General features: G+C 42.7%; 1 protein-coding gene across 5 annotated transcripts in view; it reads right to left on the reverse strand.

The window, feature by feature from the left end:
* TEAD1 (TEA domain transcription factor 1) overlaps positions 1-27,941 on the reverse strand; it is a 163,607-nt gene that overhangs the window by 36,676 nt on the left and 98,990 nt on the right. For 2 of the 5 annotated variants that reach the window (XM_087744636.1, XM_087744618.1), the window contains 2 exons: positions 11,857-11,921; positions 8,844-8,906 (listed from right to left, as the gene is read on the reverse strand). In XM_087744636.1, the coding sequence (XP_087600762.1) occupies positions 8,844-8,906; positions 11,857-11,921 (128 nt within the window). Of the gene's footprint in view, positions 1-8,843; positions 8,907-8,994; positions 9,058-11,856; positions 11,922-27,941 lie in introns of all 5 variants that reach the window. The other 3 variants (XM_087744652.1, XM_087744628.1, XM_087744644.1) reach the window with 3 other exon arrangements.

The following is a 27,941-nucleotide window of genomic DNA, read 5'->3' on the forward strand; positions in this document are numbered from 1 at the left end:
TTTTTTTGGTTTTTTTCTGGTTTTATTTTACAAGCAAAGTAGCAAGCATGCTGGCAAGAGATGCATGCTCTTATATATGATATATGACTTTGAACATATGCTCCCTCTAAAGCTCGTATATAGTAGTACTATAGGTGAGCAGTTTCTTCCTTTGAATAGCTCCTTTAGAAACAGCACAGGCTGAAAGTACAGGAAAAGCTAGCCAAAAATTCTGCCAAGCACAGCTAAGGTACATAATACTTGGTTTAGTTAAAATACTTACCATGCTTGTTACCTGGATACAACAACAAACAGTTTATTAAAATGCTTGTGTAGAATAGCAGATTCTTAGCAAAATATGAACAAAACAGTAAGAGACAAAGGAAGAGCAGTTTGCTCAACATTAAATATCAGGTTTAAACAAATGCATTATTTTCACCCAGGGACTGATTCATTAAAAGGAAAAAAAAAAAAGGATAAAAAACTAACAACAAAACACGGGGGGGAAATAACCCCCGCCTCCCTGTGTGAAAGCTGCAGATACTGAATGAAGGGGACTGTTGCTGAGCTTGTTTCCCTGAGCTGTGCAAGGAGCCCCTGCGGGTGCCTCTGTGGGATGCAGCCCGGGAGAGCGGCAGGTGGAGCAGGGGAGTAGCTGCTCCAGCAGCATCCCCCCTCTGCACCTCGCAGGATGCGAGCCTCAAGTGCAATCCGCTGCGGTGCTGCCTGCAGCAGCATTAACACCTGCGGACTCACCTGCACTGCCTCACGCACAGCGGCACCGGACGCTGCTTTCTGACCTGTCCAAGCCTCAGGACCGCCTTGCTGCAGCTGACAGTGCATCTATAGAGCAGCTTCTGGAGGCGAGCGGACATGCTACCCATCAGTGCATGAAAAAAACATGGTCATTTCTCCAACTTGCAGCTTTCCCATATAACCATGACCAGTTCACTGGGTAAGAGCTGGAAGTCAGCTCTGGTTCTGCTGGCTACTGACACCCACCTCTCCCTGCCCCAGGGAAGGAGGGTGTGCACAGGAGGTTTGCAGACAGCATCTTTTACTGGCTGCCTTTGGATGTCTGCAGACCACTGGGCTAAAAAATACTTTGGTGGGTGTTAAGAGGTGGCAGTATCCTAAGGTTCATGCAGCTCTCCAGAAAGCTGATCCCTCTACCCTACTGCACAGTAAGAAGGACCCTCCATCATGAAAACATGACAATGAGATGTCCTTAGGCAATATGGAGACGCTAGCCCCACCAGACTTTTCTGTTCCTTTCCCCCCCTTTTTTTTTAGGTTAGCTGGTTTGGAGATGCCAAACCATGCGAGTCTCACCTGCAGGCAGCTGAATCATAACAAAAATAAACATACAGGGGACAGATATCCTGTGTGTGAAATGGATGATTCAAGAGACATGTGTGCCTCTGGGTCCTAATAACCTCCAAAACTATGCGAGCGCTGCTTTTGTGACTACCTCATTATTCTCCAGAACTGCTGCGGCGCTACAGCCTCTCCTGCACTGCCTCCTGGCTGCAACCAGCCACAGCAGTGCCACCACATGAAGGTGCAGCCAGTGCCTGTGCTCCTGTCAAGTTCCCAAACTCATACTGTCCTGCTGCTATAATGGCCTTACTATTAGGCAGATCTAAACTAAAGGAGAATTTAAAAGTAAAAGCTTTGTTAGGGATATGAAAGTCCATATCTGGGAGTTGCATGAGCCCAGGGCGAATTATGTATCTATGACATAGTTCATCTCACCTTGCTTTAGCCATCTGAAGTCTCCAGCCTACAGCAGACAGCTAACCTCCCGCTATTGTTAGCGCAGCAAGCACCTACGATGTATTTGCTCCTTACCAGGCCAACTGGAGTGCATTACTTTCTGTAATGTTACCACTGTCCAAGGACTAGAATGGAAGCCAGGACACCCAACTTCATGGCAACAGTTATGGCAGGTAAATCCCACCATAACAGATGAACTAAAGAAAAATTTTTGAGAATTTACACTTCCTTCAAGACCTTCTGTTCACAGAAGGAGGAACGCTTAGACTGTCCTGTGGAGCTCTTAGCCGCCATTAGCAGTGAGTCTGATGATCCTGAATTTTAGGAACAGTGACAGGGATTTTTGGAGGGAGCAAACATCTTTCACTTTATGACATGAGAAGGGATGTGCCTTCCTTCTTGCCAATTGCTGCTTTTCACCCCAGAATGTCTACATTTTGTGGTGGCCATTCATCTCATCTGCTTTGACTTACTACATTTTCAGGAGGATGGAGAGAAAGCAAAAATATGTAGGATGATATCTCAGAAATACAGCCTCTGTAGGGCTACTCTTGAGGACTTTCAATGACTCCTACAAAGTTTCCCGATGGTGACAAATCTGCCAGCTCCACTGGACATCAATTGACTCAGGCCAACACACATCAACGGGAAGTTTCACCTTTTGCAGGCTTAGGAACCTCTGCATACTTAGAAGATCAGTTGTTCCCAAAGTAACTGTAACTTCACAGTCAAACATTAAAGAAATAAAATTAAAAAACAAATACAAATACATAAGAGTTCCCGACTTCGATGGGCAAAAAAGCACCTTCAGTTCCAGGAACGTTTTGAAGAGCTGCAGGGTGGTGGCTTATGCTTGTATAATCAGTCAGACTTCATAGTCTTCAAAAACAAATGGGAAAACCACATATTAAAGCTGTTTATTTAAATTGAAATATTAGCTTGTCTGCCACTTAAAAAAACAAGTGTATGTGGGGTTTTTTTTACATCGTAACGGAGAACGCTCATAACCAGGAGGGAATGAGTCTTTCTACCTATCACTGCAACGCGGCTGCTTCTGGGATGAAACTTGGTAACTGATTAATAACACACAATGGTATTACATCACAGTGTAGGCAGCAAGAGAAGTAATATATCCAATTAAAACGGCAGGGGTAATTTAAACAGGCAGATTACAGTAATTACCCAGGTTGGAATTTGGCCAGGACAAATGGGTTAACACCCCTACTCTAAACAGGAACGTTGTGGGATTTTTAATGACCGCAAATAGTTAAGACTTTGATTGCCTATCTTGTCCGAGACAGAAAGGGTTTGGTTTTGCTCTCACTTGTGCTGCTGTGTAAAGCTGGAATAAATCCTTTTGGGTCAATGAGGTTTACACTGATGTACGTAAAATAAAAGTTTGGCCCAGCGTGCTGCAGAGTCCCATGCTGAGGTTCAGCAGAGGCTTGGGGGGACAGTATCTCCTACTGAATCATTAAATCCTGCTGGAGCTTAAGGTATTCCTTGGATAGGTCCCATCTGGCCCTGACCTGGCTTGATCCTACTTAATTTATGAGCTCTGATGGGATTGCTGCTGCCCAGGAATGACACTGTAGTAAATAACAGACTGCACTCTTAGACTGCTGCCTTCTCCTCCCCTTATAAAAGTCTTCTGTGCTGTGGTCCGTAATTAGTAATGAATGTTACCGAGGTGGATTTAGAGTACAATCAGTGGAAATCTGGTCTGATTCCACTAAACCCCTAAAATGTCATCACTGTAATGGACATCAGGATCTGCCTCATGTTTTAGCCCAGTGCTTCTGGTTGCAGTTGCAAACACTTTGTTTTTGGAAGACGTAAGCACTAAGAATCTAATGCAAGGAGACTATATAACTTTTAATGAATCAGGCCCTTGAGGTTTACTTTTCACCCATTAGTTTTGGAATGCAAAATACATAGTTAAATTAGATAATAATAATTCCCCACTATCATCCAATTATAAATCTTAATATCTATAAAAGCCCCACATGAAACAAGAGTTCTACATGACAAGCACAAAAGGATTTGTGCTTGACTTTCTTTTAATCCAACATAAACAGAAGAATAATTCAATCAATCAGTTCAAACAAGTTCTACAGCAAAAAATAAAAACTGTTATCCTAGAATGATAAATGGGGCTTTGAATACCATGTTATCTATGAGTTTGGGAAAAAAAATCTCAGACAGTATGAGGAAAAGTAAGCACAACAGAACACAGTATTAATTCAAGAAGCCCTAAAACCTGTACCAATATTTAAAATACAAAACTTTTCTTGTAAGGAATAAAAAATTACATAAGAGAAGAAACAACAATTTGCTCACAAAATGGATATTACAGTAACACTAACATAAAATAGATTCCTAATAAGCAATTTTGCAGATGTTATTTCTGCTCAGATCTCATATTGATTCAAATAACCTTTGCAATAATTAGCTGTAGCTCAAAAAAGATAAACAAATCATGAAAATATACAATTGTTCTGGACAAAAGATAGAGAGCACTTCAGTGTTTCTAGCCCTGATCTCCAATTTGCTTATTATTAGAGAAGACAGGAGTAAATACAAAAGCTGGCTATTTCAGCCAGGCAATAGCTAATGCCAAGAAGAGAATGCGCATTCAAAGCTGTCCCAACTTGCTGCCTAATGAGTAGCAATTAATCCATCTTATTGTATTTCAAAATGCTGAAGACTCCATTCACATCAAAGGGAATTTTTCAAGGCTTTTATCATTGTTCATTTAAAAAGTATAGAGCTATCTTTAGCATTTTATAATTGACAACAATATTTTCTTTTTATCCCTCAATGCGGAATGTAGAATAATGGATTTTAAAACATGTAATATGTGTGAACTGTAGGCATTTTAATGTTTCTTGTTGTCTCTGTCTAATTAATCTTGCACTATGAAAAAATATCTGAAATGAAAGTCTAAGATAGATGTATATCCTGCTGTGAAGACCTTTACTCTCTATTTATGCACAACTTCCAATCCATCTTTTCTCCTGAATGGACAGAGGTGACTTTGGCTCCCTGTCAGTGCAAAGGTGGGAAATGCTGCAACCTAACACTATGGACTGGTGTATGTGACACGGAAATACAACATCAGAGCATAACAATTCTGCTTTGCCTCCTCCGGTCTCTGCATGAGAGGAAATGTCACGAAGAGGAGCCGCCTGTCAGATCTGTCTCCACGGAAAGCTTTATCTCAGCCTCCCCTTCCGTTTTCATGAGATGAAATTTCTCTAAGTTCAGGAAGATTTTAATAACTGCAGAAAATTAAAATCTCTAAAATAGGAGTATTTTCCTGCTGTAAAAAGAATTAAAATGTACAACATTCCTGGAAGGGCTGATGGGACATCTCTACTGGTGGTCTTGAAATGCAGCAATAGCATTTACATGTGAAAATTCTCTTTCTTGCAGGCTAAGGATCCATCCGTCCAGAGCAACTGTAGGCACTTATCATCAAAGAAAAGGGACTTCGCTGGACCAAGCAGACCTTATGGCATGCAGGTGAGATTTCAATCAATTAGGTAAGCTTCAGTAATACTCTATACAATGCCATGGGTGCAGACAGCTCTGAAATCCTTCCATCCATTTGGATTTTTGCAGAAGATAAACACAGGAAGATTCACCCAAGTCCTTTCCTTGCCATGAGCAGGATTCGGAGCAAGGTGAGAGAGAAAGGTCTCTTGGTATAAAATAAAGTCAGCAGGTTCTTGGGGAACAAGAGTTCTTTGTTATACCCTTCTTCAAAGTAAGAGACCAGGAACTGAGGTCAACAGGACAGATTGGCCACATCCCAAAAGATCAATAAGAAATGGTTTTGAAGAAATGGATTGATAAGAAATAATCTTCTTTGTACGAAGAAAACCGCTAGCAACGATGTCAGCTGGGGGACAACAGCCTCCGTGCTGTGCCCCTGCAATCCTCAAGTGCCTGCCTGTGATTATTTCAGCTAAAGCAGTGCTGGCACACAGGGAACGACCATCTTCTCTGCAATACCCTGCCCCGTGTACATGTGGGAGGTGCACAGAGGGGATGTCTGGTGGCAAGAGGAAGAAATAAAGGAGATGGAGATGGCCTCGGGTCAGAGCTGACTGAACTTGTAGCTACGGACTGGCATGAAGGATCTCTGCATTAATCCACAGAGTGCTTGTCCCTCATGCTGTAGGTAGGAAACTTGATATCAGATGCATGTGGGTTTTTTTAAGTAGTAACTGCTCCCCTGGATGCCACCAATCACAAGTTTTACAGAGTAATTGCAAGCGCTGACTCGTTGCTAAAAGGGTCTGGTCCAGGTCAGAAGCAGTGCTTCCCTTGGCTACCTTCTTCTTAGTCACCCCTTCACCAGTAAATGTGGGCAGCAGCACCCACTCCAGGAGAACAAGAGCCCATCATCTTCCTGAGGAGGTTGGTGGGGAAGTCCAGGCTGCTGCCAAAATGGCCCCCGTTGAAACAATGGGCACTCATATGCCAAAATGTATTCACTTTGTCTTACTTTCACATCAGTGATATCCTTCTCAGGCAGTTTTCAAAGGACACAGGACCATACAGGTGGTTCAATATAGGAATGATAAGAAAAATGGGCAGTAGTGCTAACAAAATGTCTGGAGCCGCAAGGTTTCTTCTCAGGTCCAAAGTCAGCGGCTTCTTCCACTTTTAGGGAGTAATTGAAGCTCCCTGGCAGAAAAAGCAAGGGCTCTCTTTCTCATAAAGGCAGCTCCCTTATGGCACCTTCTTGCATCGAAGTTTCATCTTTTCCACGTGGGGAGAAAAAGGTCTGTGGTAGGCTGCAACTTCTCTGGAAGAGGCCTGTGCAAGAGGGCTGACGTCGTGCCATGGCACCTCGTTTGCTGAGACCAAGAACAGCAAGAAAAAGAGGAGGGAGATGGGGAGAGCCTGGCTCCTCTGCCTTTTCTGGGCACCCCTCCGGCTGGGGGCCATGGAGGAGTCACCAGGGCTGTGTTGGGGCTCCCAGGGGAGCTAAATCCTGAAGGCAGCATAAGTACCCAGGAGCAGGGGCAGGAGGAGCACCCCTTGACCCACTGGCCAGCAAGACCCACTGGGGAAGGACTGGGGCAGCTTTTGCTGCCAGCGATGCCTGGAGGGCAGCAAGGCCAGGGACCAGCAAACCTGTGTCACCAGTGTGCGCTCTGTCCTCACCGTGTAGTCGTAGAGAGTCGAAGCAAATGGCCCTGCAGAGCATCGGGGGCGTGGAGGTGGGAGACTCTTCCTGAAGCAATCAATTCTTTGCACTAAAATGGCGGCTCCCCCACTTTCTACTCAGCACTGGGGGAGCTGTAACCCACTGACGGATGGGAAGGGGCAGCAAGGTCTGAAGCTTTTACAAAATATTTTGTTGCCCTAACAGTTCTTTCCTCCTTCAGGCGACTCCTTAAAATGAAGAATAGCTCTGGATCTCTACTGCAAATGGCATCTAGGCTAGAGGTCTCAACTATTACTAGGGTTTAGCTAGCTTCTTTCTTCTGTGGAAAGCTTCAATAAAAATCAGACAGCAGGTGCAGTACTTAAAAATATTTTTTGCTTTATAAGCGTCTTCATATTTTAAGCTATTCTGGGCATTCAGAAAGGGAAGTGTTTTAGAACAGTAAATCCAATATTTTTGTTAGGCTCCTAGGCCTGTATTTTGGGCTTCCTGATTTTTGTAGCCCTGAGTGCTCACCAGTCCTATAAAACTCCCTGAGAGCTGCTGGTGCTGAGCACCTCTGCAAGTAAGGCCACCTATTTACATACTTAATTTTAGGCATCAAGGATTGACAATTTAAGCTTAAAATGCTACATATCTCTGTATTATTGCACCCTCGGTTAAAAAGCAGTATGTTTAAGCTGTCTTAGTTGTTCTTTACGAACCCCAACTGCTCAGCCAGTGCAGCTAAAAAGCCAGCCACCAACAGCCATACAAGCTTGCCAGCATGCTGCCCACTGCGGACGAGAAACCCAGTGCTTCTGTCAAGGAGGCCTGTTACAAAGCCAGGCTGTTATTTATACGCTGCAGTTCCAGGATCGTGGTAAGCATCCGCAGTGCTCACCGCTTAGTATTGTGAAATTACTTTCTGAAACATTTTGCTTTTCAGCTAGAACAAAAACATGATTTTTTCTCATCTGGAGAAAGAAAAAATCAACAAAAAGAAAAAAGGGGGGAAGTAAAAGATTTACAAGTTCCTTCACTCTTTATTAAAAAGAAAAAAATCAACAGCAAAAACTGCAAAACGCCCTCTTCCACTTTTAAGTAATGCGAAAACAAAACAAAAAGAGTCCCAAGATCTCCACTGGAAAACTTGAAAATACAAGCAATCCAAGAAACCCCTATTAAGCATTTCCAAGAGTTTCTTTTTAGCCTTAGAATATATTTTATGGAAACCAGGGAAAACAGGGACATGTACAATGCATCACATCAGATTAAGCAAACATACTTAATATTCCCTGAACAGGACTCTGACTGAGGCTCTCCAAAGATTAAATGTCAATATTTTGCTTTAAAAAATAAAATTTCAGGGAATCTTGTAAATAGTACATAACTTGAGGTGATACTAGACTGTACTCTAGAAACACCTTATAGTTAGAGCAATCTTGATAAGCTGTGCTCTCTGGCACTTGGAATAAACGATCTATTTTAAGTATTCTTCATAGCATTTCAAAAGCACAGACAAAAAACATTTGGGAATGGAAAACAATTACCCCAGTTACCCCTCCGGAAAAAGCAAAAAAGAAAAAGCATCTACACAACTGCATAAAAACCCCGTGTATTTAAAAACACTCCTAGCACTCAACTGTTTACAAAAAAAAAATAGACTAATGGGTTAAAAATCAGGTTTAGGTGCTGAGCTGTTACAAAGAGTAGTTTACTTTGCATTTGGACAGTGTTAAAACAACGTTTTTAATGTGGATGCTAGTGCAGAAACCGGAGATTAAACACAAAGAGACGCAGACAGCTACCACATGCAGGAAAACGAGGTTACAGGCACGGCAGCACCAGGCGCTCGCCCATCACCGCGGGGAGGAGGAAGGGACAGGCATAGCAACCACAAGCCCAAAAGCAGAAAAGCGCATACCTTCAGCTTGGAATGAAAATCACGAGATTTCCTTCTGGCAAGAACCTGAATGTGACTAGACACCTGCAGGGTAGGGGAAGGGAGGAAACAAAGGAAAAGCCTGTAACCATGGAGATGAAAAGCCCCCTACAACTGGGCAAGCCAAACGTACCTTAATGGCGGCTTGAATTTCTCGAACTTTCTTTCTTGCTAAGACCTGTATGTGACTAGACACCTACATTGTTCAGGTTTATAGGGAAAAAAAAAACAACAAACAAAAGAAAAACAAAAAGCAAATCAAATTTAAAATGTTTATTTTTTTCTTTTTTAAAAAAGTAACTTTTCTGAGGGGAGGAAGTTATTTGCATCTTCAGTAAGCTCTGCTGTTAAAGATACCACATTCCCAGCCAGATACCAAGCTCTTAGCACCGAGGCTTAACAATACAGGTCATCGCTGCAGTGACTTGATTAAGGAAAAAAAAAGAAAAAAAAAAAGGTGCAACCCAGGTTGTGCATTCAGCTACAAGATAGAAGAGAGTTCTCAGTTGGATGCAGCCCACGTGCTTTGGTACTGATCCCATCCATGGCCAGGCCCTGCGCTGTCGCGCTGGGAGCCGAGAGGATTTCTACCCCATCTGCCGGGGATGCAGATGCCCACTCTGACCATTTGCCACTAGGCTCGAGACATAACTTGGCACCGAGAAGTTTTATCCATTATTTATTGTGTTCTGCAGCTCCAATGAGGAGCCTCAGGCTGTATTTTGACCCCACTGAAATACTCTAAATTCTGGAACAAACAATAAAATACTGCACAGCATAGGTCCCTGAACCTGTGCTGGCTTCCTCAGTAATCTCAGCATGAAGTCTGCCCACAAAACACTCCGGTAAGTGGGGACCAGTAACTTGGCATCAGCTTGAGTGATGTCCAAGTTTGGCCCATTGTCATTACATTTTGGTAAGAAATTTGTGTAAACCCAGTCCTGCCCTAAATCAGTTATTGGTCAGAAGTTGTCGCCTGTGCAGTGAAGGGTCTGGGCCCAGATTCACATTCCTTTTTACTCAGGCAGGTACTGAAATCCATGCTAGATGATGAGGACTTAATGATGCTGCCCAGCATCACTCGGTGGTGCTAAGCATCCTACAGCCCTCTGTGTGAAGGTTTAAAACATGCAGTGATGGTAAAAACTGCTAAAGAGAAATCTCTTATTCTTATTTGACCCAGGGCATACAATATCGAGTGTTGTACATTTTTCCTAAGTTAGTTACAATTCCTGTCTGTGTTGTACATTTTTCCTAAGTTAGTTACAATTCCTGTCTGGGAAAGAACATAGCAAAAGAAAAGGAGAAACAAAGCTTGATTTTCTCCCTCTGTAAGAATATTCCATGACAATAGTACCAAAAAGCCTGTATTTTTAGTAGGGAAGCAAACAGTAATGCATAAATGAGCACAGCCCCTGAAGGCCACCTTCAGAGATTTCTTCAGGAAGCAGCTCAGGAACCAGTTTGCAGTAATTCAGAGTTATACTATTGCTTACTAAGCAATTTTGTAGTCAAACTCGTAAACCAAGTTTTCACACGTGTTCATTTGTTTTGCTTTCAGTGGGATATTAGTGGTGTTAAAGGTTATACAAGAAGCACAATCGTAACGTTTAATTGCTCAGTTGAAACTCAAAAGTAACAACAATCAAACTTTTCTAAACACTCAGTCTAAAGTGATTTATGAATCGCTATAGAGGGATGTACAAGTACAGAGGCAGAACATCGCCATATGTAAGCCATCACAGCCCTGTTGGTTTCACCACAGCCCTACCAGCACAAGGATCTAGCCCCAAGGTCTGCATTTTCACTCCTGATGTGATTTTAAGATCTCAGCGTAACCCCCGACTACTGGAGCTCGCATGGGCATAGCAGGGAAGAACCTGGGACTTTGTCTTTTGTTTCAGATTTCTCTGCCAATCTTTTGTTTGTTGCTTCTCCATGTGCTGCAGTTTCTCTCCTTTCTCATGTCTTTTTCATCCCTTGTACATACGCTTTCTTCCTAACTGACAAAGGACACCACCCAGGGCAAAATATCACCCAGTCCAAAGTGCTTTAAATCCGAGCACTGGCAGCAGGCCATCTTTGTGTGTGCTGACTCAGCGTCACCTTTCCCTGCATTACAAAACACGCGTAGCATGCAAGTGTACGAGCCTCTGCCTTCACCTTCGTCACGCACGTGGATGAGGAGAAGGGGAATCTTGCACTTGACGTTAGAGAAAGTGAGGGGACTCTGCGATTTGTGAAGCATTTTGAAACAGCGCAAGGGTTTAGTAACCACTGCATAAACTACACAGTGTGTGCCTTCTGTGAGGCTGCTGATCACTGTGGATATTGTAAATTAAAGGATTTAGTCATATGAGATAAGTTAATGGTTATGTGATAATAATCTGAAAAAGACTTAAGACTGGTTGGAGGTTTATTCTGACTCTTTGATGAATGAAATCTTACCGTGGTCATAGACCAGGAGCCTGAAGGCTCTTAGGCAATTTTTTAAATTACTTTTTCATCCTGTAGCAAGTACTGCCTGTGAGCTGAGAGCATGATTAGGATCTGTCCTGCTTGATAGTTTTTATTTATTTACCTCTCATATCCAAGGATCATAACCTCTATTATATAGGTGAATTGGCTGGACTTTTAGAAGTTCCATTATTCACCATCTCAAAATAATTATTATATTCTGTAATTGTCCTTATAGAGAAATAAGGCACAATGCTTTATGCTTCTGCTTCAACTTTTGAATTTTTTTTCCCCCAAATACAGGGGATAATAGCTTTATGTACACATAGGTTAATAAAAAATGCATCCTCAAACCGCCACTGAAATGATGCACAACATAAACGGAGTTTTAAGTATTTTCTAAACAGCATGTATTTAATCTGAACAGTGAAGTCAATACATCATCTCATCAGAGCTGAAGCACAGACAGCCACTGCAGCCAGAAACGCCATGTTTTGTCATTCACTGACATGCATACTTCCCCACTGGGTTATTTTACCTGCTTCCTGGTCCGTGTCTTCCCTGTTCTAAGTTTGATGTATCTGGCTATCAATTCATTCCTACCTGCAACAAAGAAAAATTCATTATAAGGGACAAGCAGCATCACATCCATTTACACCATCAAAATACCACATTTAGACATAAGAATTCCATGCATATGAGGCCTATGTTTTCTTACACCTACTCCACTTTTCCTTTGCAAACTATTTATCAGTAATTTCTCATTGTTGATCAGTATTTCTCTTCCCTCTCCTTAACAGACATTTCAAGTCTGCAGACACTGAAGTCCTGCAGCTGTTTGCAGGCAGAGAGGCACCTCCTTGGTCAGCAGTGGTGCCCAGCATTATCTCTCACTGAAGAACCCCCTATCCCAGGGGCTGAGACAAGGTCTGGCCTCCTCTGGTTTTGGTTCTGACTGTACCGGGTGCCGTTTGCCCCCCTGGACCTCTGTTAAGAGGAGCAGCTGCTCTTGAGAAGGTCCTGTGCCGTGCGAGCCAAAGTGCCAATCACCCAGATGTTACGGTTTCACATCAGCTTTTCTCCGAGTTTTAATTCTATGAAGAGGACAGCAAAATCTGTCCTTCCTGCCAGGAAGCACTCTGCCTCCTCCACTGACGGAAATCACTGTCCCAGTTCAGCAGGTTATCAATCACACCCTTAACTCTACGCGCAAGTGTGGTCACCCTGCGGTGCCTAAGTTCCTGCTGCAGTGGGGCCGATCAACACAGTGGTTTGTTATTTAGAGCTCTATTTGTCTTGGAAATGTATAGTATTTCCAAGTTTCTAAAATGGCTATTTGACTCTTCTTCAGTCACACATTAAGCTGCCTAATACATACTAACATTTTCTTTCCAAATAATTTCCTTTCTAAATATTGCTGACATGGTAGATAACACAGTTTTATGTGGTGCCCCGTTTATTTTCACTGCATATTATGTTACTTCTCCATGAGTTGTAATAACTTAAATATACTTGTTCAACAAGTCCTAAGTTATGGAGCTATTTGAATTCAGCACAGGGGATAAGCAGCCCGTGTGTAGAAAATGAAAAAACTGATTTAGCAGCAAGCTGAAAATGGGGAGGTTAAGAAAATAACTTGTCACCCACCAGGTTATTTTAAAGTGGATGAGTACATAGCTGGGGAGTGCAGAAAGTTATTCTATCAGTCACGGACTCAAACTCTTTCAGTTTGATGTTGTGGGGGAGAGACAGGGAAGTTTTGAAGTAGCATGCCTATGTCTGAAGGGTATTTTGTTGACTGGAAGATTGAACACAATTAGTCAAACTGGACCTTCGTTTTCCCTTTTCCTTCTGTCTTCCTCTATGAGCCTTATTTTACACCCTTTGTATCAAATGTCTCACGGCTCCTGTCTTTTCCATGGTTTGTTTGCTAAATGGGTACTAGAATATGAGATATCAACATGCTTTAGAGTAGAGCTATGTTTTCTCCGATTCCCTTTTTGTTTTGGTCTGGACTGTGTGCCAGGTTTCCTGCAATGCACCACTGTAATGGCCATGTGAGGTTTGTAACTCTTCAGGACAGACTTCAAGAGGTAAATTTTGCGTGAGCAAACAGCTAACCAAACAAGCAACGTTTTCTGCACACAAATGAGGGATTTCCATGTGCAAAAGGAGCAGCTAGTTACCTCATTTCACGCAAAGACCTTGTCTTTTGGCTGGACAGCAGTTCTGCAGCCTGCCATGCCCATAAGATACTTGCCATTTGCAGTGAATAAGAGCCTTTGTGTTCATGGGGTGAAACCAGGGAATGCTCAATCTCTGTATCTCTCTATTCTCATGTTCTTTCTCATAATCCAAACAGTTCACTTCAGATATGAAGAATTAGTTTTCATAGTGGTGGCTGTCCCCTATGTCCTTCTGCTGTAACAGCAGCTACCTCACAGCGACAGGACCGCAAATTCACTTGCAGGTGTTGGGCATGGACAGAAATGGAGCCGCTCTACTCTTCGTTAATATTAGATGGAACAGTTATACAGTGGAAAAATATCATACAGCTTGGGAAAAGGAATAGACAGAGAGGTCAAGAGCCTGAGGCCATGGCAACGAGAAGGGAGAGGAAAAGGTATAAGACGATGGCACATCGTACTAAATGTGCTTTGGACAAGAGTTTTCCAAAACCCTCTTCCTTGGTACTTTTTATGCCTCTGCAGTGTCCCTTTAACGAGTACTAGGCTAGCAGACAGTAAAGAGGTACACAAAAATGGGGAGAAAAACAGGAAGATGCATTTCATCACCTGCCAATGGGGAGCCCAAAGGGGTGGTAGCCTGCAAGAGCAGCCCTCTGCGATCCAGTGAGATTCAGAGATCACCATATTCCTTCAATCACTGGTATGACAGGTGGTATGAACATTTTCATATTTCTAAATGCACATTTGATTTCATTGGGGAATGTCCCCCCTCCACAAAGTACCTTCTTTGCATATCTTTAAGTATGTGCATACATTAAGCACCCAGAATAGTTTTTTGGTGCAAAAAGCATTGTCAGGTTGTCCTTAGCAGCAGCCAGTGACTCTGCAAGGTCAATGACTCTGTAAGGTGATGTAAGGGATGCATTGCCATCTCTCGTCCCTCTGTCTGTACTGAAGATGTTTCAGATACATGGTCACAGCACAGGTCACTCCAGCCATCCCTTGCCCATTAAGGCAGTCCTATGCAGTCCTCAGCCGTAGCTGAGGAAGGAAGAGTTAAACCTTCTCACAGTTTCACAGTTTTCTTCCCAGTCGAGAGAGCTAAAAACCTCTTTTTAAAGGAAAGCTCAGATTCCCAGGCAGCCACTTGACAGGAAAAGCAGCTTTATAAAAAACACCAAGCACTGAAAGTCTAGACTGTATTATTCAAAATACCAGCCAAGTGCCGTCTCCAGTTGAGCCCCACTCCATCCATGAAGTGCTTTGGCTTGAATCAAGGCAGGGTTTCTCTAGCCACTATCTAGCCCAGCAGGGGTATGACTAACAAGATTGTGGTTTCGCAAAGTCATCGATTCCCCTTAAGGTGAAGTCTAGCCAGAGCCTAACTCAAGAAGAGTCAACAGGGTGGAATAATTTGACTTAACTTACAGTGAGGAGGAACTCTACAAGGAGCCATACAAAGTGGCCAAGGCAACAGCCTTACGTTTTCCTTACAGCCATATTTTCAACACAGCAATGGAACATGCACCAGGTTTAGCCAGAGCAGAAGATACTGCAGCCTCATGAGGCTCACTAAACATCTTCTGCCCAGCCACAATGATCTGAAAAGACATAACTTCTTTTTTGGACTACCAAAAAGCCATAAACACAAACATAAGCACTACAGGACATATACAAGATAGATGCCCCCTTTACAGCTTTTATGTTATCTACCAAACGCTGGTGCTCTTCTTTACCAACTCTGACAGATACTAACAGAAAAGATCTTATCTCCTGACAACCAGGGCCCAGAGAGGCTTTTAAGGAAAGGAAGGCTGAATAATCCTAAAAACACCCTTTCCTGTTCTTGGGAATGAGAAGAGTCTGAAACAAAAGGAGGCTCAAGGAACTTCTTTAATTGGCCATTAGAAATCTTAGGGGGAAAAATGCTCATTAATAAATAGATCTGTTTTTCTCTAAGAAGAGCTCAGCTGTGGAAATACTTTCCATACACGCCCTCCCTCACGCTCCCTGTCATATATATCTGGGAAATTGCCTGGCAGAAGAGAAGAGGTCAGGTTTATGAACTGTAAATGTTCATCTCCTTCTTCTTGTCATCTGCTATGACAGTCTCCTACTTTGAATGTTTTGGTTCAGGTATCAAGGAGAGGCGTGGGGAGGTGCCCAGTCAAATAAAACATCTTCACAGCACAGGAATCTTTTTCCAAGGATCTTGAAAGGATTAGGAGAGGACCAGAACAATTATTTTATATAGGCGGCTTCTTGTATTTTTTTTTCTCCTTTTAAATTCAGGCTTTATCTGTCATGTCCTTCTGTACTGTCAGTGCAACTGCAAATTATAATTCTCCCTGGACTGATGCTGAGGAAGAGGCATTTTACACCACAGAACACCTTTTTTAATCATGGCGGGAAGTAAAAAGGGGGTTCAGCTAGAAAACACTGCAGGTGCTAGAAAACCTGTGAGGCTCCACACGGTGCCAAAGCCTCACTGTGGTCCCTCCGGGAGCACAGACGGGCCCCCAGGGCAGCCCTGGCTCCTGCCAACCAGCAGGACACAGGCCCCCTCTGCCTTCCCAAAGTACTGCCCCATCCATGAGGAGCATCACCCTAAACAAGGGAGTGTGCAGTGATCCCGGACACCTCACAGGCGGCATGGAGGACTGACATTTCTGCTCTTCTTGTTCAAAATAAGTAGAAGCAGCTGCAAAGCAGGGAGGCTCCCACCCGCCTCTCCCTGGGGGAGGCAGTTGTTGCTCTAACAGAGGGCCCTTGTGCGGGGAAGCCTCCCCCACTAACGTTATTTCCAAAAACAGCCTAAAGCAGCCAAGCATCAGCCCCCACAAAGGCCTCCACAAGGCTGCCGGGTGCCACCCTTGGTGCTGAGGGTGGGTTTGGCCCCACTTGCCCAGCATGGGCAAGGCCCCCAAAGGTGAAAATCACCCCCTGGGTGAGGAGGACATAACCGGCAACCCCTTCATGAGCCAAAAATGACAGAACCACCTCTGCACAGGAGCCACCAGGCCACCACAGGCAGCTCTACCAGGACCTACGTGAGCTGTGGACATGGCCCCAGCCATGCGTGGTCCCTTTCCCCGGGTCCCAGCCACAGACATCACTGCTCAAACCCAGTCCCTGTCGGCAGCGGGACAGCAAGCCGGTGCATCACGTCCCTGCAGAGCCGCCGGCTGCGTGGCGGGCAGGCATCTTTATTTAGAAAATTAATGACACAAATTAAACCTCCGCCCTCCCAGCTCCCAGTAATAGCCACCATCCGAATGTGATAAAAATAGAAAAGTGTGGGAAATCAAGCCGGTTAGCAATTTGAAAATGAACAGCTGATTTTAAAAAGTTTTCAAACTCAGCAAAATAATCCAAGTAATGACAAAGTAGAAAAGCTTATTCTTTTCAGATAATGGCATACTATGAATTTCTCCAAATTCTACGAGACTGTGGCTTGAAACAGGTATTTCACTTCCTTAGCACAAAGTCTGGGGACAGACCTGCACAAACATTTCATCTCCCAGGTCATGCTCATGGCCGTATGGCAAAGCTTTTCAGCTGGTTTTGGTAAACTCCATTTCTGGTTGCATCTGCTCAAAGCTGCTATGACAGCCTGGTGATCGCAAAGTGCCACACATGTGCCCAGGGGCCAAATTTGGAGAGCTAGTGGGATTTTGCTTGATGAGGAGCCTGCTGACGAGCTCACTGCACCTCAGGCAAGCGCTGTCCTGGGACAGCCCCTGTGAGCGGCACTGAACCCCTTGTCTTGCTGCTGAGCATGGGCCGGATCCAGATCCCACCTGATGTCATGGAGGTCCGTGTGCGGACATCTTCAGTGGGGACAGGCTAGCTTGAACGTTTTCCTCCATCAGAAGGTGGCCATGGGGCCCTCGGGCAGCCGGGCTCGCACCCTGCAGAGGAAGAGCTGCTCTGCTGTGGCGCTTGGCCTCAGCACTTTTCTGCTCCGTTTTGCCGGCAGAATATCCGGCTTTGGGAGAGCTCGCCTAAAATTTGCCGGCGCCGCCTTCTGAAGACGCTTTAAAGCTAAATTGGCTAACAAAAAGCCTCTTGTAGATAAAAGAGCTCTGCAAGTCAACAACTGGCTAAGCAGTTTAAACCCCTAAGTAAGGCATCCTCTATTTAAACGTTATAGGCAAATCTAATTTAAGCTTTTAAAAATATTATGGGCAGGTGTTTAAGTCATCCGCACGCTCAGTTTTGCGAGGGCTTCGGAGGGGGCTGGGCGGCGCTTCCCAGGCGGGCAGCATTTTGTTCAGACAAGCTTTCTGCAGAAGGCCACGTGACATAGGCCAAATAAACAGCATCTGGGGATTTTCAATTACAGACCTTCACCCAGCATGCCTGCACTGTAATCTCTACCAGATGAGGCTCAGGCCTCACTATTTTCAATAATTCACACACTGTGTACACATAACATGACAATAAGGGCATTCATGCAACCGCCTGATTCGCACATCAAAGCTCCCAAATGGCCAGCTGTAAGCATGCTTACTGCTGAATAATTCATTCTTTTCACAGGCTTGAAAAAACGCTCAGCGGGAGTTGGCAAGCTTGTGTTCTTTCCTGTGTGGTATGCTAAACTCAAATTTTGAAAGAGGTACAGCCCCACTAAAAAGAGTCAGAGATCCAACTATTTAAATGTGCATTTGCGAGCTTTCGGATGGCTGCTCACAAAAAAAAAAAAAAGAAAAAAAAAAAGAAGCCCTACGTTTCCAAGTGGGTAGGGGAGATAAGATGAAATAGCCTACATGTTTTCTGGGGCAGGTGTTTAATAGAAATAAAATGATAAAACTGTTTTCTGGATGGTAGAATATTTTTCACACGTATTATTCCTCGCTGAATACCTTAGATATACCAGAGCCATAATAGTTAACAAGTTCAGCAAACTTGAAATTTCCACATACTTAGCATAAATTTTCTGCTATATGGCAAAGAGGGTTTTAGTTAAGACTAACACATATGAAAAAGGCAAACACAGAAACACCAGAGCTAATTCTGTAACTCCTATTTACTGTTCTCACAGATATGGGTTGAATACTAATTTCTAGATGATATTTTAACAACTCCAAATTTGCAGCTGTGTCTCTGAACATTTAGCTTGCAAACGGTGAGTATTCCAGATTTTGAAAATAATTTGGCTTTACACAACAGAGGCATCACTTCTTGAAGAAAAAAAAAAAAGGGGGGCGGGGGGGGAAGAAGGGTCTGCTTCATAATATCAAGTTTTCTTGACTGTCAATCAATGCCAGAACCAGCAGGATCAACTAGTCGTGACCTCTCCTTATAGCAAACACATGCTGCTTACCAGCTGTGGACTGTGTTTTTTACACCCTTTTCTCTATCATTCAGAATGGCTTCCTCCTAATCACAATAATCCCAAAAGTGCTAAAACATATCAATCGTCCTTTAAGCCCTGCCTACAAAAGGCCAGCCGTCCGGCCTTTATGGGCTTGTCCAACAGCAGCTGATACTTCATTCAACTACAAATCCAATTTAGCAGTTACAAGAGGTTTAGCATCACTGGAAAAATATTGGTGTTGATCCTGCACTCTTAAGTCAGCAAATATTCCTTTGCCATATTGTTTAGCTTTTTCTGCCATATTTACACTTCTGCTGGATTTCCCTGAATGACTTCAACAACAGGATTTAACCTCTGAACTGGTAATATTTACAGTTGATCAAACAGCAATTTTAAAAATATGTTTACCACAATTACAGAAACATAAGCCTATTTGTATTCCAACTGTTACAATTCCAAAAAAAAACGTAACCAACAACCCTAAAAACAAACAGAGTCATTTCATTCAAAACCATAGAGCACACTTTATGTAGTAGTTATGCAGGATGTTATTTATTATAGCCCTTTGGGCAAGTTCATGGCAATTCTTTCACTTACGTATTTTTAATTGCCAAGTGAGCCAATGCAAACACTCCCTTGATCCCCCTCCACTTTTGTTTCTTTTTCTTTTTTTCCTCTTTAAGCAGCAGTATATATAATGCCTTAAAGTAAAGATGCGAGACCCTGTCTAGGGAATTTACTATTCCCTAGCCCAAATCTGCAAATCTGTGGGACCACTCAGCCCCGTAGACAAGAGTGGGAGCTGCTTTTCACTTGCTTTGTAGCGAAAATAATCAGCCTCAAACCTGCATCAAGCACAGGATTTCCATCTCTCTGCACGGGCACTTGCCGGAGGGCTGGGGCTGCCCAGCTCACCCGCAGCCAGGGACACAGGCAGGTCCCCACTGTCCCCAAGGGAACAGGGTGGGGGCAAAAAAAAAAAACCTGAGCGTCTTAGACCCTCTGTAGCTTGTTGCTTAACTCTGTACCGAGTCCTTCACGAGCCAAGGCTCTGGCTCTCAGTTTAGGTAGGGACCACGCACAAAATTGGCCATCCCAGGACAGGATTGGGAGGAGACAAAGACCGCAGGGTTCCTAAAATGGGTTATAAGAGCTGCCCGAGTGGCGTGCGTGTATGCAGACACACACACACACACACAAGATTACAATAAGCCACTTAAGTATTATTATACACAAATTAACTGCTTGCAAAGTATACTGTAACTGGGTTGTCCAAGAGGACAGGGAAAAGAAAAGATCCAAGAAACAAAATAACCAAAATAATCCCTTTGGATGCTAATGAGTGAACAATTACAGTGACTCATTGAAGTTATATCATAATGATACTTCCAAAGAAAAGAACTTTTTGTGTATTGTATTAAAACAACAACAATAAAATGATCCCAGATTGAAGCAATACCACAATTTAATTTATACAGCGAAAGGGAAATGACCTAATAGTAGCACGGAAAGGTATTCTCCTCATGTCAAGTCTTAACCTTTTGGGTTTTATCCCAGCTTCAGTTGTAAAGAAAACAAGAAAAAAAAGACCCATAGACACATCTGGTTCAAAAGTCTTCATTGACACTAATGCAATACATTGGATTCTGTTTGGCAGCTCTTCATACTGGGAAATATTCCACATAAGCAATGTTTATTAATTTTCTTCTTCTGAGTTTTTAAAAACACAGACAGAACATGTTTCAAAGAGAGAGAAGAGTGATCTAGAGATCTCTCTGAATATTCATTAATTAATATTTTGTCAGTGTCAGTTGTCTCAACAAAAGAAGGTTTTATAATTTACTCTAAGCCCCATTTAATTAAAGTTTAAATGTTACAAAAATACATGGAAATTTTTTGCTCCCTTGTAATTATATTATTTTCTACTTAGTATAAACTGTGTTTTACTGTAACCAAAAATGTTTGTTTCAAAACAAACAGCAATTTTAGGCTTCAGAATATACAAAGAAATCCCCATAAGAAAAAAAATCCCCAAACTTGACCTTTGCCATCTCTCTGGATCAGCTACAGATGTTTAGTAGATTATACAAAAACCTAGATGTCCTTAATCTGACATTCTTTTTTTTTTCCCTGCTATGATAGGAACTCTTAGTAACCTATCTGCGAACACCCCGTGCGACTTCCACGTGCATATGTAATTGCTGTGTTGTTTTCCAAGGTAGCTGCAATTTTTCAGCAACAAAAGCACTTCAAAAAGGAGAAGACTCTTACCCAGCGCTACTGACAGAAAGTCTGATTTGGACAGGAATCCTTCAAATACACAGACAATGGGCTGGCTGACCTGTCATGCATGATGGATGAGTTAAGGGGATTAAAACCACTATTTGCATTAGAATAGATAAAAATTAGCAAAATAGAATTTCTCAGTAGGTGGCTTCAGTTCTATTTGTTCTCTTAGGCAAAATGAAGTTCATTTTTAAAGGAATTACGATTGTTTAAGTAACGCTCATTTGCAGAGAAGAAATTTTGGATGCCGGTTTGCTTTCTATTGTTTATTCTTTAAGAAATCCACTTTAATTATCACTATAACAGTATCCTTTTCTCCCCCATGTTTAATATTAAAACATTACACAAACACGATGTTCTAACCGCTTTAAACTGTATGTATATCTTAATGCTTATATGTTTCTAAGCTGCCTGTACCCAAAAAAGTGTTTTGAGTTCAGAGAGAGATGATCAAAAAACCAAAAAAATGACTTTAAATTGTGTATTGATGCTTCACTGAGGTTCTGAGTACGAGCCTGTGACTGAACAACTGTAAGAGGCAGATACTTGAAATACTGCACATTTCTTTTGACTAGCTTCATACTGCACACAGTGATGGTACTTAAAAGACTCAGAAATGGCTGCACAAAGTAACATAACAAAAGACTCGCCTTACAGAATAGCATTGTATTGTTTATACGATATAACTTTGAAAGAAATCTGTATGAACAAGTCAATGCACACAAGTAGGCAAACAGATGTAGAAACTCCAGAAACATCCATGGACCATCTCCCCTCACTCCTGCAGAAAGTAACCAAGATTTGTCTGTCAAACAAGAGCTGTGAAAGTAACGGAGGTCTCCCTCTTTGCAAGGCTCACACATCCCATTTGCAGACAGCAAGCAGCCTCCAGAAAATCCAGCACAATTTTAAAAAACATATCTGTGTACTGCCAAATATGTTTTTGAACTCCTCGCCCGTTTTAACGGTGGACTGCAGTCAGACTGGTGATATATTCCACTATGCTCTGTAGCAGCATTAATAGAGAGCAAAGCTGAGGCATTAAGGAGCTAAATTTCTTCCACTGATGACATTACAAACGGGAAAAGCTGTGACATGATTTCTCAACTCAGCATTTACTATAATGAGATTTTAAGAGAGCAGGTCACTTCTCTCGCTTAGTGATGGGGGTTCTGGCCAGATCCAGAGGCTGTCTAAAACAGGCCAACGCCAGAGCCTGCAGCTGAGCACAGGGTCCCACCATACAGCTCCTGGGGAGGGGGCGTTCATCTGCAGGCGAGGGAGGACCCTGTGAGCTGCCTTCATTTTCAGCTCCACAGACCCTGCGTTGGCATTTCGTGCAGCTCTTTACACAAACTATTTATTTAGCTTATGAATTATTTGGTGTCTGTGTCCCATGCAGTTAAGATGCTTTATTTTCACAGCAGGTGCAAAGAGGTAGTTAAATTTGCATTATGTCCAGGGTATTTGGACTCAGTTTGTGTTAGATGACAGCTTCTGACAGCAGATGGGCCAAGTGGAGAAACGTTTGACCGGCATATGAAAGAGCTTGGGATACATCCAACACTAACCTTGGTTTCCAAGTTATTTCACAAGCACCAAGTAACATTTTGTGGAGATTTTATAGCTAACAATGTCATTCTAGCTACAGTACAATAAATATTTTGCTCCAATTATGAACCCACAAGAGAGACCCACAACATACTTGAGCTACAGGGTAAGTCATTTCTTGCAAACCTGGTCTCAAAACATGCTTGAAATTGGGACTCCTTTAACTCTTTTTTCAGCCTAAAGAAAGACCTGTCCGTACTTCCAGGTGTGATATGAACCTATCCAGATCAATTGCCCATTCCTGCCTCCCTGCTGATCCCATCTGGGTCACTTCGAGCTGAAGTGGAGGAGAAGAATGAGATTGATTCCTTGCACTTCTGAAGGATCCTCGGGACACCAGCCCAAGGGGAGAAAAAGCAACTTTAATGCCACCCTGAACTCGGGTATGAAAACACGACAGGCTGTTAAAGAACGGAAGATACTGCTGCTCATTTTGACACTCAGCTACGAGAGACCGGAATGAAGACCTGAGTAATCAAATAATTCTGCACCATAATGTATTTTGTTTAAATTTGGAAGTGTTCCTCATAACCTACTCATTCATCAGAGTGAAAAATGCCTGCCTGACTCTTCCTGCCCCTCTGCCCCAGGCTCTGCGGCCTCCAGCGACTCCAGCAGTCCACAGTACGTCCCAAGCAGTGTAAATACCGTGTTGCTGATTTCATTATAAATGAAAATACCCACTTGTGCCTTTCAAAATCTGCAGGATTATCCTGGAGAACCATAAGGAAATTTTCCTTCGTGTATCTGCCAAATGCATTAGTCCTAACATTTGTAATTTTCTTTATAAATTATTTTACTTAAAGTTGTTGCTGTGGATGATGGGAGGGCTCTTTTAAAAATAATTTTAAGGGGTAGGACATGCCAGAGAACCAAAAGAAAATTACAGTTATTGATAATCTTTTTACCACTTATTTGTTTCTACAGTAAATCACTACTTTCTTTTGCTTCCCAGCTCATGTCTTTACGTTACATAACATTTATCAAAAAAGTGCATTTGGAAACCTTTTCTTTGTTTTGGGTAAATGAGTAATGGAGTGCAGACACAGTTTCACACGTAATTCTTAATCCCACTTTCTTCAGGCCTGATACAGTAGGAGAGAAACTTTACAGTGCGGTTGTTTTGTGGCTAAGTACTGTTGACATGGGACTGGGAGAGCAGACTGGGCTTCCAGCAGCAGCTCTGCCATGTTTCCTTGTTGAATCCCTATACTCTTCTACACAGTTTTTGCCTGTAGAACTGAACAGCCTCAACCGCCAGTGGCTTCTAGTCCCGACAGCAACAACAGATATTTCACGAGGATCAGAAGGACTTTGCTTCTCAGCTCCAACATGCCTCGCTGGGGGCTGGAGGCTGCAAGCCCAGGGCTGGAATTAGGACAAGGACAGGGGGAACATGTCCCAGCGCAGTGCCCACAGCTAACACCACCAGACCCACGACGGGTGCACGGGCAGGAGCTGTGACCATGGTAGCCTCATGCAGCAAAGAAGGAAAGCTTAAATACACACAGATCTGGAACTGCATTCAACATTTATTAATGCCATTTAGAGATTTCTACCCCTACCAAGCTCTCAGTTTGCTCATGTGACTTTATCATCTGTTTAGTCTAACCTGCTGATATGGTAACCTGTAGTCTCCGGCACATAAAATGATTTCATTTTTCTTTTGAACAATGGCCCTTTATGCACTTTTCTCTCCCTTCTTTCAATGCTCGCTCTCTGTTTTTTACCTTGAACAGTAAGGACAAGTAATACCAATCCTTCACCTTCCTCAGTTGTTTCCAGGATAACCCTCCATCCCATATTGGTTCAGCTTTAAAGATCACTGCCCTTCTGTCCAGCCCATACCATACAGACTCTACCCTAATGAATGCACAGGCTGTCACACACCACGGGAAGGTTATTTTGCAGGTGCTACTTCCTAATGGGCAAAGCCCCGAACAAGACTCCTGCATCTTACGTCTAACTTGGCCAGTGGCCGGATCGATGCATCTTGACACATGGAAAACTGCAGTATCAAGTGAGGGATTGGTCCTGAGTTTCACCGGTACACAGCTGAGACTGATAAATGAAAAAGGGGTTTAAAATGTTAAATACTGTATACTTAATTTCAACCTTCTGACACTGGTATAAATTCAGATGAGTCCCCTGGCAAAAGGGTACTTCAGATCAGTGCAATGCGATCAGCATCCCCCTTCCTAATTCGCAAGTTTCTGCCTATGCAAGCACAGAAACAGTCATCCGGTCCTTTGCTAAAACACAGGCAATGTACAGAGTACTATACTGTACCTAAACTTCTGTCAAGTCCACCTGGCACGAAATTTCTTAGTTTTACAAACCTCCAAGCGCTCTACTATATTTTGATGTTTTTATAGTATGCGTATTGGTCATGGAAGGCATTTTCACTTAGGCAACCGGCAAATCCATCCTGAACCTGGCAATCGCACCAGCATCAACAATTTAGTGCGCACTAGGTTTTTGCTATTAAAAGACATAAAGAAATGGTCATTGGGTCAGCCAAAGAAATTCCACCTAACACCAGGCAGAGCCATAACATATGCAGGAAGAGATTCAATTAGTGCTGCAGAGACTTATCAAGAGTGCTTGCAAGAGTGACATCCCTTTCATCTTTTGAGAGATGCATATGAGTACTCACCCCTCCAGACGCTAAATTAAGCCATAGGCTGATTTTCCATGAGGACTGGTGGACTTGGTAGTGTTAGGCTAACGGCTGGACTTGATGATCTTAAGGATCTTTTCCAACCTAAATGATTCTAAGATTCTATGACATAAGAACAAGAAGTAAAAATATACTTACTTACCTCAGAGGCTCACAAATGTTTATATGAAGCTATTAAAAAGCTGAGATTTAAAACAACACATGCATTTAAAAGAAAATGAAAGCTTGTTTCTGGTATGGCTGATGCAGTTATATGTTTTCTGTTGGGGGAAATTTATAGCCACATTATTGCTGTCAAGGAGGGTAGTGAGCCACAAGGATTTCCAGATGCCATGTGTGAAGTTTCTCATTTCCCTTGCTATACTAAAGTACATTATCACCCAAACTCAAACAAGCTTTAAAAAGTATCTGTCATTAAACTTGTGTGGCCCCCTTGCCTGGACTTAAGAGATTTGTTTTTTTCTTTTCCTTTCCTTTCTTTTTAAGCCGGATGGGAGACTGTACTGCAGCACTCCCCAGGGGCCTAGTACAGATCATACCGATGTCGACAGTAATACTTCGGGCTGCGTCCCTACTGCACCCTGCACCCTGTCAATGACAAAACCTGGCTCTGCCAAACAGTAACATTTCACTTCTAGAAAGTCAGTCAAAGGAGTGGAAGAATTGCTGCCATGACATTTGTCAGAAGAGCTATGAATGTGAAAACAGAGATTTAAAAGGAACACAGAAGATAAAAGGAAAAACAAGTTCAAATTTCTCCTGTACCTGTAAATACAGCTTGCTGCACCAGCAGACAGCGGAGGGACCTGTCCCACTGTAGCTGCCTGCACAGGAGACCACCCTCATATCTAGCAGTGTGTTTGCAGAGATGGCAACCCCATGCCAAAAGGACATTCAAAGGCAAAGACCACCTCCAGGACAGCTTCAGCAAGCCTGAATCAGAACAATCTCTCTTATGGCTGTCTGGGATTGCTGTATGCTCAGGCGTGAAGCTTTCAAGTGGGAATGGGTGCAAAAGAATACCTTACAATTAATGACCTTTCCAACTCTTACTAGGAGAATGGTAGGAGAATTAAAGCTAGAAAATCTTATGCAAGAGAATGAACTTTTGTTCCCAACTGGATTTGTTTTTTAAAAAGGAAACAGAGAATTTATGCAAAGGTAGAGCACAATGGTGCTGAAAAGAAGACAGACATGGACCCATCAGAAGACTGATGCTGTACAGTCCCCACTGATTTTTTATTTACAGTGAAAGCCAGTGTCTCAAAGCAGGTGTTTTGTTAAATGTTGTTAACCTGAATCTTTTGCTGAAGATTAAGACTAAATTGGAGATGTTGAGTCCAAAGCAGAGCTGTCCCTTCTGTCTCATATGTGGAAGCACACCAGCAACAAGATCTTGAGTGGGAGCAAGAAAAACAGTTTTGCTCAAAACCCAGAATGAAACAGAAAGTCTATCAAGGAAACAAGGACATGCCGGGATCCCTCACTCCACCTGAAGAGCTTCCCCACTTCTATAGGGCCAGGGGCACAAAATGGCACCTGTTTCTGAGGTACACTTAGCAGAATGAAGGCTGAGGAGAGCATCATGCCAACGGCAACTGAAATGATTGTATGCCAGTTTTATCACATAACGTTTTGTCCATTATCTCACGAAACAGTTTCCATGTCTTCAAGTCTTTCTTATGGCCCTCTCAAAGAAGGTATATACAACACAAACCTCAGATATCAAAAGAACACTCTTAGAAGCATTAAAGCAAATCCCTGAAACTATGTTTTCTTGATCACATCAGACACTTGGCCTGCAGTTATGCTATAGCATTTTCTGAAAGAAACATAGATCTGAGTAACAAAAATGGTCCCTCAGAAACTCTCATGCTCCACATTAATACTTCAGAAGAGAAGAACTGAATCTCTGCTACAGCAACCGCTGCAAAGAGCCGAAGACTCAAGGTGCAGAGTGTGCGTGTTTGATGAAACAGAAAACAGCCAACACAATTATTTCCATAAACTTAAGACAAGTAATATGGACAAACACCTTTTCAAATCTATACAGGGCAGATCATTGCGTTGCTGTAGTATCATGGTCAAAGCTGAACTGCCTGAGTCTTCACGGCACTCACTTCTAGCTAAAGAAACTCCTCTAGAGCGCCTACCGCACCTGTCAGTGCTTGATACTCCAGTCTTGTTAAAAACCCAAGTTAATACATTGAAAACAAAAGTGTCATTACAGTGCTTTTAAAACAATCACTCTGGCTTCTTCTTCATCTTTTCATTTCCACTGGATTAATTAGAGACTTCAATTAAAATGTAAGCCAATTTATAAAAGTTTTTAAAATTCAGTAATTCAGATCTTTCCATCCTAGTATTTATTTTCTATTGTAACATCTGCCATTATAGCAGGCTTTTGTTTGCATTTTTTCCCATTCTTACCTGGACAAAGGGCTCTTTTTTATTCTCCAGATAAAAAAAAAAGTGAAGATGTCAGACATTTCTATGTGCATAAGTAAGGTCTTTCAAGGGTGAATATGGGCTAAACA

Source organism: Nipponia nippon, unplaced genomic scaffold, assembly GCF_047370975.1.
Source record: "Nipponia nippon isolate SJK-2023a ecotype South Korea unplaced genomic scaffold, ASM4737097v1 scaffold_10, whole genome shotgun sequence".
NCBI lineage: Eukaryota > Metazoa > Chordata > Aves > Pelecaniformes > Threskiornithidae > Nipponia > Nipponia nippon.